Genomic DNA, 16,595 nt, shown 5'->3' with positions numbered 1-16,595 from the left:
TTCACTCTGTGGTTGGTGGAATAAAAAGAGTACTTCTAAACTGCATAGTCACCAAGAAGAAGCAGTACAGTGAAAGGCAACGAGCTCAGAAGAAAAAACAGAATCCCTCACCGTGCATTAGATATAAATGTTAATAACAGCAATGAACACACATTTCAATGGCTCAGGAATTACTAGTAAGTGCAATTTACCTGGTATCGCGTCTGCTTTTTTAGGGGTTGCAGAGAGATAGAACTCTGGCACAGGGCATGATGAAAACATTGGCCACGGATATGGATCGTTGCCCTAGACAAAGGAGCGATAAAGAAGGAAACCGAGAGATAATTTAATTGCAGGCTTCCGACCGCAGTCTGCTGAAAAGTTCAGATATTAATAATTTCTGCTACCGCCATCTGCTACGTCTGTCAGGATCATATTGAATACTACAATTTAATGCACCAATTTGCCACAATTAAAAGAAAAAGAAAGTGATAGAAAATCCAATCGCTGTTCGGGCCAGACCATTTGTAACAGTTAACTCTGAATCACCGGTATTGCCAATTTTGATGTTACCATTTTATCACTGAAAGCAAAATTACAGCTTTCAAGAGAAATACTGTATTTCCAATTTTGCGCATCAATCCTGCTGCCTCTTCCGGCTGACAGTAATTTCTATCTCATCCTTGCAAGGGCAGCAGGCAGCAGGGGAGCCCAGCACTTAAGGAAACCTGCTTAACAAACAATGCACAGTGAGAATACTGATGAGGCGCACACCTATATCAGATGGCAGATTGGAAATACAGAGGACTAGCATAAGGCAGGGGATACAGCAGAGAAAATGCTTCTACCACTGTTAAAGATCAGGTAGTGCTCGCTGGATTTCATCGTTTTCTTAAGTGTTTTTTTTTAATGCAGTATTATATGGCGCGAACTGGGCCCGAAGGTATCATGGCGCTTTACATGAGCACCAGTTGCATTACAGAAGGACACATTCATTTAAAAAACAAAACACATTTTAGGCGCGGGGAGATTAAGGGCCAGATGTACGACCATATCATTTTGCGACTCCTAAATTGCGACAAATTTGCGAGTATGTAAAACAGTGTCTGAGACACTGTTTGCGATTCCCAATAGGGTCGTAAATTGCATGCCTCATGAATATTAATGAGGAAGTCGCAATTTGCAACCCCATTAGGAATGGCTAGCACTCCTAAAGATGGCGGCCTGCTGGTGTCAGCAGCCCACCATGTCTGCGACTGCTTTTAAATAAAGCAGTTTTTTTCCCAAATGTAGCCCGTTTTCCTTAAAGGAAAACGGGATGCATTGAAAAAAGAAAAATTAAACTTTTAAGTTTAATTTTTTAATGGCAGGCAGTGGTGCCTGGACCACTGCCTGCCCTTAAAAAATAATTGCACACGCATTCCCAAAGGAGAAGGGGTCCCCTGACCCCTTCCCATTTGCGAAGTGCCTTACCACCCTTCGGAGAAGGGTGGTAAACTGCAAGTGTTTTGCGACCGCAATTTTGGTTGCAAAACATTCATACATTGGTTTTGGATTCTCTACTACAAAGGGACGCCAAGGGAACGCCCCTTCCTAATAGAGAGTTGCTAATCCTATTTTGCGAGTCACTAATTGATTAGTGACTCTCAAAATAGGGTTGGTACATGGGCCACACGTTTTTTAAAGTCGCAAAGGGGCCTAAAGCCCCTTAGTGACCGCAAAAAGTGGTCGTACATCTGACCCGTAGTGATTTGCCCAGAATCACAGGATGCTTGAGCTTCCCACCAGACTCTAACCTGGTTCTCCAGCAAAAGTCGGTCGCTCTGGACGTCATGCCACACCTTCTACCTAATACATAGGGAATACAGGAACTTTATGAGCAAGTACCTGCTGTAACCTAAAGCTGATCCCGACCCCCTCCTACTACTCCCCAAATGCAAGGAGGTTTTCTGGAGAAATGAGGTGAAGCAGAACCACCTATTTTCTTTACTGCATTTATTTTAAAAAACACTTTTTTGCTGAGAACGTCACACAAGAAAAATGTATTTCCTCTAACCTGGCGTAGAAGCCTCGAGGGCAAGATTCGCTCGGATGGTCCTCCAACAAGATTCATTCGAACAAGAACATGGTTCCTCTCCACTGACAGCCCATCAATTATAAATTCCCTGTAATATTAATGAAACATTTTTATTAGACAAAACTACTTCACACTACGTCAAATTAGTAGATATGTACGATTGCCTCAAAATCAACCATACATTGAAGTGGTCTATAAATTGGACCAAGCGTTTAGTTCTAGGGATCCATCTAACTCTTTGTTGGTCCATTGTTTCCAGGCACGGCTCAGCCCTCAGATAAAATTGTCAGAAAGATTAAAGTTATAATTGGCTCTCAGCTGTCCTTTAAGAGGCAGAGTAACACCATGGGGAAACAAACTCCCTTCCAGGTTACAACATTCAGCCCTCTCTCAAAATCCAGTGAAGCACACTGGTGGTGATCCTTGGTCAACTACTGTAGTTTACAATGCACTGGTAAAAAAAAAAAATAATAATAAACGGTAGCTCTTACGAAACCACTATCTCTATTATTAAACAAAGGTATCATTTTCGGCTGGTCATCTAAGCACTTTGTTGGGTGCCAGTGGGGAACGGTACAGAGTTGAAGATTTTGAGATTGATTAAACAGGCCCTGCATAGAATAGGATTATCAGGTAGGCCGCGGAAAGGCAAGTGTTCTCAATCCACCCTCCCCTACTGGTAAGCACTGTACCACAAAAAATAACATGCTTTGAGGATCATGTAGCCCAAAAAGGCTACTAGCAGTCTCTAGCAACATTGGCTAATCTGCCTTGACTCTCTGACAGGAGGCATGGAACATGAAACATTGATGGAGGAAAACTTAATGCCTAAAACGCCAATTCTGCAACAAAACTGAACACTTGCTCATAATTCAAACAACATACACAAAGTTGAGCAAAGTTTATGATGAACAACATTAGCAACAACCGAAGTAGCAGGTGGTACATCTGGTAAGAACATGAGTAACAACAAGGAGTGGCAGGTGGTACAACTGAGCACAGAAATAGCTCATCAACATATAACTGAATTTACATTCCAACATCTATACGAAACATCGATATTTCACTCATACCTCACAACTCACCCAACACTCTACATTCTACTTCCTCACTCATCAATCTATGCTACCATATCACATATCTCTCTCTTTAACGGACAAAAAGAACTATGTACATAGAGGCTAAATATAAACAGTTTTAACGTAAAATATAATCCCTGAACCAGACCGTCATTCCACAACTCCACTTTACAACCATACTTCTTGTTACCTGCACCTTTGACACCACCAATCTGAACACCTCCATCAACGAGACAAGGCACCATCACCGCCTGAACCAAATCACTCCCCACACCGTCCCAGTGTCCTCGGTCATTCCCAAATGTGTGCTGTTAATGCGCCAAAATACATTATGCTGCATCAATACACCACTCCCACACTTCCTGGATGGTACCTCCTCTCTTCTTCTGCATACCAAAATCATAGGCAAATTCCTAGCATGCCTGAAGGCTGATTTCAATATCACTTAATCTCGGATGATCAAACCAACTTGCACTTCCATTTGACACAACACCATGTTTTCTGATGCTCACCCTCTGCCCCACACAAACAATTGCAGACTTACTTCCACCCATTCAGGTCTCATCTCCTGTGTTATTGTCTTCTGATATTGATTTACACTCTCCCTAAATTCCATGTCGTCAGCAAACTCCTATTTCCATTCCTGGTAGTAAATCAACCCCAAAAGCACCAACTTAGTAACTAAGGGCCATATGTATCAAGCTTTTTTTCCGTTTGCAAATGGGCAGATTCTCAGAATCGGTCCGTTTGCGAATTGGAAAAAGCCTTTTAGAATGTATCATCCCAAAAGGCCATCGCAAAATAGAGAATTGCAAAATTTGCAATTCTCTATTTTGTAAATGCAATTAAGGAATTGCAAATTGCGAATCCTTAAATGCAATTCTGGAAGCACCAGAAATTTGCTACTTGGCCTTAAGGAATTGCAACTTACCACCAACTTCAAGTTGGTGGCAATTTGCGATTTTCTTTAAAAAAGCACTTTTTTGAGTTTTTAAAAGTGCCATATGTCGCACATACTTATGTGTGCAAAATGTGCACACATGCATATTTCAGGGATGCAACAGGGTGTACTTTTGGCGTCCCTTGCAACCTTGAAATTGCATTCTCAATTTGCGATTCTCCAATTGGTAATCGCAAATTGAGAATGTCTTCCCATTCATTCCTATGGGCCTCCTAGCCCATAGGAATGAATGGGAAGGTGTTCCTTATCTGCGAATCTCAATTTGCGATTCACAAATAAGGAATATGTAAGATTTACCAAATTTTTAGCAAATCCTACATACCTTGCATTTTGCGATTCTCTAATTGCAATTCGCTAAAAATCCTGATTTGAGAATTGCAAAACTCTTTTTTGATACATATAGCCCTAACTTCCCTCCTCTTAGTAATTCAAATGGTGACTTTACTTTCACTGTATTAGGAGTCACAAACAGTTCTAGTAAATACGGTAGTGGAAAATTGTTGATACAAATGGCATGATTTAGGCAATGCCGGTGTACACCTTTTCTAAGGGTAGTTTGAGAAAACAAGGGTACCCCAATAATTAAACCCGGGGTTAGTGAAGTTTTGAGAAAGAACAATGGTTTTTGGTGGCCTAAAGAGATCCTTGTGTTTATGAAATATAGTTAATGTTTTTTTAATTAATCAACCCTGGGAGAAAGGCTTTTTTGTAGGATAGCATATAAAAGGGTACTTTATTCTATTTGCAAACATATATTTCAAGTGCTCACATTGGTGACAAGGTGCATAGGGTGACTGAGTGACAAAATACAATAAAAACTATATACAAATGTCACACAAACAAGGATATATTCCACAAAAATATATACAATGGGGCAAAGGAATTTCCTTGGTAGGGTCGACGGCGTTTCGATCTATATCATTTTAGATCATCATCAGGACATGGTGAGCTTGTCTGAAACAGTATTGGAAATTGGAATAATTTTAGTACTAGATCCTACATAAATGGTTTCTAAGCAAAGTAATTTTGTGCTCCCAGTGGCATATCAACCATAACATATAATTCGGACATGCATGTTATTTAAAGTAATAAAAAATTAAAATTAATTAACCGTGGCGTCTCGCGCTTTCGTGTCAATTCACTAAAGGAGCATGCGTGGACGCGCGCTTGTTCTGAGAAAATTGGGGCTTACTTAGAGTGGTGGAATACATTTCCATCCAATTAGACAAATGGGTAGTTTGATTGTTAGTTTGATTGCCAAGTCTGAAGATCTGGGAATATCAGAACAAGAGGAATGATTAGTGGAATTATTGTACATATAGGCTATAAATTGCTCTGTTCCACGTGGGAAAAGCACGTACTGGTATCTAGTGTCTTCAAACACATATATTTATTAATTTCTTAGGTATAAGTCTTTAATGACGGCACAATCTGTGCGTGGAGAGTAAAAAGGAGAGGAGACTAATATTTTCTTAAAGAATAAGAGCAATCAAGGTGAAATAATAATAATTGGTCCAACTGAATTACCCATATTAATATGGTGTTGTATCATTTATCATGCAAGGCAGTCGTTGAGGATCTTGATTTCTTTTTCCTAGAACTAAATTAGGGGAAAAGGTTAGTGGCTGAGTGATTTTACATAAAGACCGATTAGAACTCCGTGGAAATCAGGTATATTTACCCATAATTTATGCATCGTCCCGGCGGGAGCTGGGGACAAAGAATTTACAAAGTATTATAATCCTCGATTAGACTTACGAAGTAGGTACAATTAGTTACAGTTACAGACTCCTAGCGCAAGTGGGCAGGAGAGGCGCTGGGGGGAAGAATTAGCTTACTTGATCACCGCGTCCGCGGGTCTGAAGTGTCTACCTTGCTGCTCCGGCGTCTTGTGCGAACTAGTTATATTTCATAAACACAAGGACCTCTTTAGGCCACCAAAAACCATTGTTCTTTCTCAAAACTTCACTAACCCCGGGTTTAATTATTGGGGTACCCTTGTTTTCTCAAACTACTCTATGCGCAGTGGCTACACTGCAAGGGTCCCGCTCACTGAGCGGTAATCATATAAATCATTGTTCCTTACTGAGGATACACAACCCGAAATGTCTATACCAGTAGTCCCTACCTACACTGAAGAATATATCGCAAGTAAACTTACTGGCCCATCTTTGCTCCAGGGCCCCGTACTGAGCGCCAGAGCTCCTACAGATGTAGCTAGTGATAAACTTTCTGAACTGGAACGACTTAAGAAAAAGCACATACGAACGGAGCTCCATGCCAGTATGTTAACAGATTACCTAAGGGCACAAGTTATACCAGTAGGCCTCCAAGTACGTAACGTCCCTGCAATTTTTACACAGGATCCAAAATTTAAAACAGGTTTTGCCCACATTAGGACGACTTGTTCACGCCATTGGATGGTGCTTTGTATTGATACAGCACTAGAACATAGGAAACGGGAATTGGAGGAAATCCAGGCTTTAGAACAGGTCATTGGAAAATTAGATACTCTTTCAGATGCAAAAGCCTGTCTTGAAAAAATAGATTGCACAATACATGATTTTCAAGCCTTCGCGTTATATAAAAAAAAGACTAAAGTAACAAAAGATATCAAGAATTACAACAAAGACAAAACCTATCCCTACCTTCAAGAAGATTTTTTCACTGTAGGCCCCCAGGAGCAGCAAAGATTCCCAGCAGGGACCTGGGGCCGGTTCAAAAATAGAGCCCCTGTTACTTTCTCAGATTCCTCAGCTGAATCTGACGATTCAGACGCAGCAGAAGGTCCAAGTACCTCAACCCATAATAATCCCCATTTTTAGGCAGGGGCCAACAAAGGAATACAGACCCCCCCAGAGGGAGAGAGAGAGGGAGAGGGAGAACAAGACCCAGATACAACTTTCCCCCGGGAGAACTCCAGACCAGGAATCGCTTCTACTAATGGGGCTACCAGTACTGAAAACGGATACCTCTTCTCAAGAAAATATGGAAGTGATACCCATATTTAACCTTTCTCAGCATCAATTAAATTCCACAGACATTTCCCTACTAACTAGAGGCTTATCCTTTGTCCCGGTAGAGAAACCCAATTGGTTTAATATCCAATCAGAAATTCTGCTTTTCCAATGGCGTGATACAACACCATATTAATATGGGTAATTCAGTTGGACCAATTAATTATTATTTCACCTTGATTGCTCTTATTCTTTAAGAAAATATTAGTCTCCTCTCCTTTTTGCTCTCCACGCACAGATTGTGGCCGTCATTAAAGACTTATACCTAAGAAATTAATAAATATATGTGTTTGAAGACACTAGATACCAGTAAGTGCTTTTCCCACGTGGAACAGAGCAATTTATAGCCTATATGTAAAATAATTCCACTAATCATTCCTCTTGTTCTGATATTCCCAGATCTTCAGACTTGGCAATCAAACTAACAATCAAACTACCCATTTGTCTAATTGGATATAAATGTATTCCACCACTCTAAGTAAGCCCCAATTTTCTCAGAACAAGCGCGCGTCCACGCATGCTCCTTTAGTGAATAGGCACGAAAGCGCGAGACGCCACGGTTAATTAATTTTAATTTTTAATTACTTTAAATAACATGCATGTCCCAATTATATGTTATGGTTGATATGCCACTGGGAGCACAAATCACTTTGCTTAGAAACTATTTATGTAGGATCTAGTACTAAAATTATTCCAATTTCCAATACTGTTTCAGACAAGCTCACCATGTCCTGATGATGATCTAAAATGATATAGATCGAAACGCCGTCGACCCTACCAAGGAAATTCCTTTGCCCCATTGTATATATTTTTGTGGAATATATCCTTGTTTGTGTGACATTTGTATATAGTTTTTATTGTATTTTGTCACTCAGTCACCCTATGCACTTTGTCACCAATGTGAGCACTTGAAATATATGTTAGCAAATAGAATAAAGTACCCTTTTATATGCTATCCTACAAAAAAGCCTTTCTCCCAGGATTGATTAATTCAAATAACATTAACTATATTTCATAAACACAATAACCTCTTTAGACCACCAAAAACCATTGTTCTTTCTCAAAACTCCACCTTTTCTAAGGGCCATATGTAAGAAGCCTAATTGAGCTCACAAATGCTGAAATTCGCAGAATTTCAGCATTTGAGATTGCAATTAGGGCAGTGTGCTATGTAGCACACAAAAACCCACATGCAAAATAAGGAATCGCAAAATTTGCGATTTCTTATTTTGCTATTGCATTTAAGGAATCGCAAATTTCGATTCCTTAAATGCAATGTAGGAAGCACCCAAGTTGTGCACATTTTGGCTTAAGGAATCGCAAAATACCACCAACTTCAGGTTGGTGGTATTTTGCAATTTCTTTGAAAAATGCACTTATTGGCATTTTTCAAAGTGCCATGTGGGTCACATACATGTCCTTAGGGCATGTATGTGGGCCACATGTGCACACATGTTAATTTCAGGGGTGCAAAAGGATGTCCTATTGACACCCTTACAACCCTGAAATTGCATTCTCAATTTGCGATTCTCTAATTGAGAATCGCAAATTGAGAATGTCTTCCCATTCATTCCTACCGGCCTTCTAGCCCATAGGAATGAATGAGAAGGTATTACTTATTTGCAAATCTCAATTTGCGATTCGCAAATATGGAATAAGTGGTATTCGCAAAAAGAATTGCTAATCCTACCTACATTGCGTTTTGCGATTCTCTAATTGCGATTCCCCAAAAATCGCAATTTGAGAATCGCAAATCACTAATTACCTACATATGGCTTTAAGTTCTTTTGAATTCTTCAATTAAATAACCACAGACGATAAAAAGGTCTGAACACAATAGGCTCTATTATGTCTTTGGGACAGAAATCCTGCACTATTTCTTTGAGTTTTTTCCCTTTATATTAAGGGAACATTTGTCAAATTGTGCTGTACAGGTTTCACATTTCAATCTGTGTTTGTACAATTTGAGTGCTCAATACATTTTTTTCAACCCCCCTCAAGTTTTGCCTCAGGCATATCAGATCTCTCCCTCATCTTAGAATGAACACCTTCATACACAGGGATCAGACGAGGTTTCATACACAACTCCAACTTCTGCTAGAGAGGCCAGCTCAAAATAGCCTCTCTATGAGCACCGCACCATTCTTTTTGCACCCTTTTAAATTCACCTCAGACCAGAAGCAACCGATTTCAATTCTTTGTCCAGAACAACTGCTTGAATATAGTCATAGGCAACAACCTTCCCCCACAAACAACCTTTCAAACAAAACACTACCCACAATGGTATACCATGCCCACGAGCTCACTATTACATTAATCAACATACTATCCATAAATACATTGCATCTCGTTAAACCATTCCTCTTACTTCTTTCCCAAACTCTCACCAAAACACAACCACTTAATTTCCAGTATCATTAACCTCAACAACAACACATTTTACAGGTGTTGTAAATGGCCATCTTCTGTGTGGTCTTACCCCAGAGGTTTGCCTTTATTACCCAATTTTTGCAGAACCAGTTTTTGTTGGCTTTAGGAGACTGTGCACTTCACTCCTGCTAATCAGTGGTAAAGTGCTTGTGCTCTCCATTGCAAACATGGCCATTGCAAAATGTGTATTGAGTTTTAACACTGTCCTTTCGACCTGGAAAAATAAATCTTTTGCTAGGCCTAAACCTTCCTTTTTAATACTTATAAGACACCCCTAAGGTGTGCTCTCGAGGCTCGTAGGGCAGGGTAGGGCACATGGTCTTTAGCAAGCAGGACATTTATATTTAATGTTTTACATGTTATGGCAGTGGAAAATTCCCAAAGTCATGTTATCAGTGTGGCAGGGCTGGCCTCCCATAGACTAACACTGGTGTACCTTTTTACATTTAATAAGTGTTAAATTCAGCATTAAATATTGTAGAACTCACATCACACACCAACTAAAACACTTAGACGCAGCTCACCTCCACCTCATTACCGGCCATAAATAAACTCATCCTTTAGATAATATGGGACTTGTACCTACATAACAGTCTGCAGTATTGTTGTCACCCATATATTTAACCTGCAGCATTTAACAACACTAACCTTACCCACTCACTACCTCCTTTAACTATAAGCCTACTTGATTCATTCTTGTACCACACACCTATTATCTTTCATATCATCTATCAGCATTCATAATTTCATATGTCAAGAAAATCCATCACCAAGGGAACATAATGACACAAACCTTAAAAACTCCTTATTGAACTCATCATCTCAATATACTCACACACAAACTCACCCACCCATAACAAGAGCACCAGATTTCACCGCATCAGATCAGCCCTACTCTCAACTCATTTTTCTAGACTATTCATCCCGAAAAGGACAGGACCCCATGACGTCCTACTCAAAATAACCTCTCACAAGCAATCGCCAAAGGGTCAACCAAAACTATTACTGGTGACCATCAGAATCTTTCCATCTGTATGATACAACAACTCTCCAGTCCCAATCAAGTGAGTGACAGTAATATTTGTTACGTACAGTCCATAGAAATAAAAAAAGCTGTGGAATGATGCAGTATAGAAGTCAAGTTTATTATATTTTTAAATCTCACAAAAAACAATACCAAAGTATTTATGATTATTTTGAACACTACACATTTCTTTGCATGCCATAATCTCTCACGATATATATATTATATTAAGGCCAACAAGGGGATCCCAAACGAGTCAGCACAGGACCTTGGGGAACATAATTTATCAAAACAACAGTGGTCCCATACACAGAGAGCAGCCCTTGCAATCAAGCGATTGCGCTAATTATATTAAGGTCAACAAGGGGATCCCAAACGAGTCAGCACAGGACCTTGGGGAACATAATTTATCAAAACAACAGTGGTCCCATACACAGAGAGTAGCCCTTGCAATCAAGCGATTGCGCTAATTATATTAAGGTCAACAAGGGGATCCCAAATGAGTCAGCACAGTCCCCCCTCTATCCGCCAAACAAGGGCGGATAGAGGGGGGACGACCGTCGGGAGCACATGTCCGGAAAGTTCCGGGAACCAGAGCCCCTGACAACAGAAGAAGGTGAGGTCGATGACCTAGGCGACAAGCGCTTTGACTTACCAAGTGAAGAACGACGGCCCTGGACCCCAGGGGGCGATCGACGCCAAAACCGGACAGTAGAGGGACCAGCAGTCGATGACGAGGCCGGGGGCGAGACAACTCCGACAGGGACAGCTGTGTTGAGAGAAGCTTCTTACGGCGCTCCCACCGAGGCTTTGGTTTCAGATGCTGGCAGGCATCCCAGTACGTGGAGTCAGGGTGCTCGCCCAGACACCACATACAAATAAGATGCGGGTCTGTCGCGGACATCTGCCACAAACAAGAATTACAAGATTTGAAGCCGGAAGGCATTGCACACTGTTCCCGACACAAAGCGTCAAAAATGAGGCCTGAAAACAGGCCAGAGGAGCTCACTTCGGATCCGCGTTGCACGCGGAAAAGAAGGAAACTGACATCAGCGCGCCAGGAGGGACTTATATGACCCCTCTGACGTCACGTATGAGGACGACATCAGGGCGGGGTCGTGTGGCGCTGTCCCCCGGCGCGCAGAGGTGCTGCTGCAAAAAATTCCGGATCCAGTCTCATGCCTGGGGATATTCTAAGTTAAGGAATCTGCGGCTAGATGTCTCTATCAGATATATAATATCCCAATGCACTTGTAATAAAGCTGAAGGGATATATGTCACGTTTGTGGCAGAATACCTGTCCAACAAGCTCTAAATCAGGGACTTTTGATTCATAATATTAGCCACAGATATGTTAACTTGTGAATAAATACCATATGGAGGCTTCCTCCTAAAAGGTAGGTCTGTGGAGTGGACCTTCACAACAGGAAGTCTTGCAATTCCCTATCCGAAGAGCAAGTAAAAATGCAGTCTGCCGTTCAGTGTGCTCGACTCAGTGAGCCCTAACTAGGGACTGTAAAATTAGGGCTGCCTAATCCCATTTGGCTTTCAAGACAACTTGCTGGACCAGAGGTAGAGGAGGACATTTGTACAAGAGACCATTGAGCCAATGAAGATGAAAAATATGCTATAGAGGCCCTGAGAGGAAAATGGTGTGCAGAAGGCTGGCCACTAAGTGTTTTGACAGGTGGCAAAATCGGTTAACCAAGGAAGCACCCCTCTGGGTGAAAATACCCATGCCACCTCTGTTTGCAGACGCAGTTGTGGTCAGCAAGACGGCCACTGCTGAGTTTGTACAGTAAAACAAGTGCTTTCCTTGATGTAGTTTGTATTTTAGATTATGATGTGCATGCCCTTTGGGGTATGGCACAGGATTTTTTACTTGCATTGCCAAAAGATATGAGCAATACTTGTGCTAAGACAGTACAAAACAAACAGGATGCCTCAAAATATTTCCTACCGTTTGGGTTGGCAACACTGATTCTGTTACTCATACAATGGGCACAACCTACCTGGGTGCCTTCCACTGGCTTCTCTGTGGGTGTACATGAGTGGTGCTATAGGGCAAGGTCAATAACAGCATTGCTGTGCATCTTCCTCTTTTTCTCCAAGAACCACTTCCAAACCTCTGTAATCCCCCACAAGTGAACAATAAGGACAAGTAGATTGCAGGATCTGGCACTGCCTGATTGACTGGTGCTCCATTACATTGTACATTGTACCAAACGGTCCTTTGGATTGTTAAGTTGGTTATGCACTTTCCTTTCAGAACGATCCTTCCAATATCTCTCCAGTTTTCACTCCAACATCGCTGGGCTGTCAATATTCCATCCAAAGCTATGATGCTGCTCACCAAGGAGGCTGGTAAAATCATACCCAAGGCGGAGAGAGGATGAGGTTATTAAGCTCAGTATTTCTGGTCTCCAAGGATGGGGGGAGGGGGGCTAAAACAGATTGTATAAAGCAGATTGTTAAACTACTGCAGCAAAGGTACTTTCATGTGCCGGTCCTGTAGTCTCCACAGGAAGTATCTCCATTTTTTAGTGGGGTCAAACCACTTCCGAATCACCATCCTGCCTTCCAATCTTAGATTGGTCATTCTGGTCTTTACGAAGGTCATGACTAATTGCTGCACATTTTTGCAGGTCACGAATGTACATATTACTGTATCTTAACAACTGGCTGCTGAAGGCGAGATCACCTCAGGTATTTTCCGACCACCTGCAAATGATGTTACTGTCTACACTGGAGTTTTCTATCAACAAGTCAAAATCCCATCTTCATTCTTTTCAGAGTATTCCCTGTATTGGAGCCATTCAGGACACTGTCTTTCTTGAAGCCTTACCCATTTAGCAATGAATCTGGGACATTTAGGCTATAATCCTGCTGCTTCACACATGCTTGACCTTGCCCTAATAGTTCTACAGCTTCTTGGTCTTCTTGCGTCATGCATCATGCAGGCCTTTATGTGGAATCTACGACTGCACTGGGCCTGGCACTAGGGATGTCTTTTAAACAGAACCAGCGTGTCTGATCAGTACATTGAGTTGTGGAAGACAGACACCAATCTGACATGTGGCTAGTATGTTCTCCTTTCCCCCTTCAGAGATCACAATCGCGACAAATGTGTTATTTCTGGGCTGGGCGAACTCTCATCGGGACTAAATGGAGATCAGAGGTCTTTGATCTCCAAGGTACTAGCATCACCACATAAATATGGAGCTAAGTGCCATTTGGATTGCCCGAAAGACTTTTCACTAGGTGTTGATGAGCAGTAGAACTGTCATGTGGTAATGCAGCAAACAGGGAAGTCTAGGGTCTCATTCCTTATGTCTGGAGACTCAAAATGTTGGCAATGACTTGGACTTCACAGGATTTACTTAGCTGTCAATCATCTGTTGGGATCTCACAAAATCACTTCTTGGGGCAAAGTATCAGTTCTCTTAGATACCCTATTGGATAGCAGCTTGATCGGGGGACAGAAGCTGATGCCCAGAATTTTCAGGTACCACCCTTTACTGGCCCAATCCAGAGGCACTAGGATTGCTTGGATCTGGTTGTTCCTTAAATTTCTAAAGAACTCGGGACAGGAGAGGTAGTGGCGGAATGGAAAACAGGAGTGCTGTGCTTCACTCTAAATGGAATGGGTCTCAGAGGGAGTGCCTTCTTTGAAACTCCAAAGTGCAATACTGTTGATACTGTGCATTCCTGTCAATGGCAAATAGATCGAGCCAAGGGTCTCTCCACTGTTAGAAGACACCTGGTGCCACCTTCGAGTGTAGCTGCCATTCGTGATCCACTAGGCAGCATCGGCTGCGTATACCTATGCTGAATTTTAAAGATCCTGCCAGGTTGCCTACTATTAGGGAGCTACCATGACGATCTAGCCAGTTCCAGAAGTGCAGGGCCTCCTGGCAGAGAGTTCAAGACCCCACCCTACCCTGCTTGTTGTAGTACCACATGGCAGTGGTGTGAACTGAACCAGTCTCCCATTAAACGATTGTAGGAAAGATTTTAATGCTGAGAGAAAGGCGATAATTCCAGCACACTGATGTGGAGGCGAGATTTCAGCCATAGAACAGATTCCTCTGATCTCCACCTCTCCCTGATGACCCCCTCTGCACATCAGAGATCACCACCATGTTCTCAGAAAGGGGAAGGGAGAGGGTTATGATGCTGGTCCAATTGCAGTTGACCAGCCACCACGGCAGATCGTTTGCAGTCCCCTCTGAAACTTGGATAGACACTAACAGGTTCCCCTGGTGCTGGGTCCACTAAGACTTCAGATCCCACTGCAGAGCTCATGTGTGTCATCTGGCATGGTCGACAAACAAGATACAGAAGACAGTAGAACAAGAAGCCTCACAGCCTTCCTCACTGAAACCCAGGGCAGAGGCTTAAACATCTGGATGAAATCCCGAATGTTATGCACTTGTAGAGAATAAATCTGTTTAGTAGCTTTTGAGATATAAACATTTGGAAAAGGTACCATGTGGCCTGGAAAGGGTTCACAACTTTTTATATCTTGTCAAGTAAAAAAGCAATTTGCTAATTTGCTTATAACTTTGGCATCATGTGACAAATATGCCTGAAATTTGGCAGACACTGAGAGCCTTCAGATGATTGGTATTTTCAGATTCGTGCATATCCATAAAGTGGGGAGGCCTGCGCAAGACTCCGATATTCCTCGATTGGGAGGTTATGTTGGAAGGGATACGTATGTATGACTTGGATTTGATGGCTTAGGACGAAGATAATAAGGGAAATAAGGACACGACCGCGATGTGTGATATAAACTGCAGATGCTGCATGGGATGTAGCTAGCTGTGTGGCGTAGATGTTTATAAGGTATTACATGGCCTTTAGATTTAGATTTACCGGTAGTATGGATATGGCGAAGACAAAGACCGTGACCTCGGGGAGGGGGGTAGTTGGGGTACAGTTTGTATGTTTTATTACACATATTACATCACGATACGATGTTGGTACTGCTTGCTATGTTCATTATGTTATGTACAATGTACGATTGTCCGTGCCGATATATGTATGCTGTGAGAAGTTGGCCTGATATATGATGTCTCCAATTCTGGGGGCACCTTGTATCAGTCCAAACAATCCCTTATGGTGTCAGGTTGTAAGTCAACCTTATAGACAAGCTATCCTAAGGGTAGCATGGACTAAGCAGGCTTAACTCAAGAGGTCGTGTTAAGCAAGCTGTTTTACCAATCACAATCCTGTAATATCAAATTAAAGGACATCACACAAGTTATATATTATAAAAATATATGTATTTATCACTAGAATTATCCTCTATACTCTTTATGAGTCTAGAAGCACAAGCGTTTAAACAAAAGCACAGTTAAACATATAGAAGTTGCACAATTATGGATGAGGCCCAGGGGCCACTCAAACCATATATCAAAAAAGTAGTATAAGTATCACTAATCGAACAGTGGTCAGGCCTAGGGCCTGGGGAATTGCTGGGAGCAGTCGGGACTAGCAATGCTGAAGTCAGGAAAAGCCTGCGGGATTCGGGTGCAGCGCTTAAAGCACACACATGCACCAATGCAAAGTCAATGGTGCGTAAAAGTTACAAAGTTACTGTTAAAGGAGTCTTCCGACTAACCTAGAAGGACAAAACTTTACACCTAGACACTAGAGGTGTGTACCTGTGCAGGAGCACTGGCGTTGCGGAGTTACCTCACCACAGGAAGCGGGTGCACGGGTGCAAAGTAGTGTCGGGTTTCGTCACGCAGGTTGATGGTGCCGGATGATGAAGGTGCTGCAGGCGTCGAGAAGAGAAGTGTCCGGTGTGAGCCAAGGGTGGATCGAAGATGTAGATGACCTGAAAGCAGAGGGGACAGAGTCTGGGTCACTCAGCAGTGACCAGGGTGGAACCAGGAAGGAAATAGGCAATGTCGGGCGCAATCAGGTCGATGTCGTGAAGCTTGTCTCCGCTGCCACGTGGACTCGGGGGCACCGAGGATGTCCAGGAGTGGATCACGAGCTGTCCCACGCAGGCTCTTGC

At 42.2% G+C, this 16,595-nt stretch overlaps 1 protein-coding gene across 1 annotated transcript in view; it reads right to left on the bottom strand.

Annotated features, from left to right (window-relative positions):
* Window positions 1-16,595, bottom strand: part of TBC1D32 (TBC1 domain family member 32) — a 959,368-nt gene that overhangs the window by 321,047 nt on the left and 621,726 nt on the right. Inside the window, exons 25-26 of the mRNA XM_086926728.1 lie at window positions 2,036-2,144; window positions 192-285 (exon numbers count right to left, since the gene is read on the bottom strand). Of these exons, the coding sequence (XP_086782854.1) occupies window positions 192-285; window positions 2,036-2,144 (203 nt within the window). The remainder of the gene's footprint in view (window positions 1-191; window positions 286-2,035; window positions 2,145-16,595) is intronic.

This window comes from Lissotriton vulgaris, chromosome 6 (genome assembly GCF_964263255.1).
Source record: "Lissotriton vulgaris chromosome 6, aLisVul1.2, whole genome shotgun sequence".
NCBI classification, from domain to species: Eukaryota; Metazoa; Chordata; class Amphibia; order Caudata; family Salamandridae; genus Lissotriton; species Lissotriton vulgaris.
This window is presented reverse-complemented; position numbering and strand designations above follow the sequence as displayed.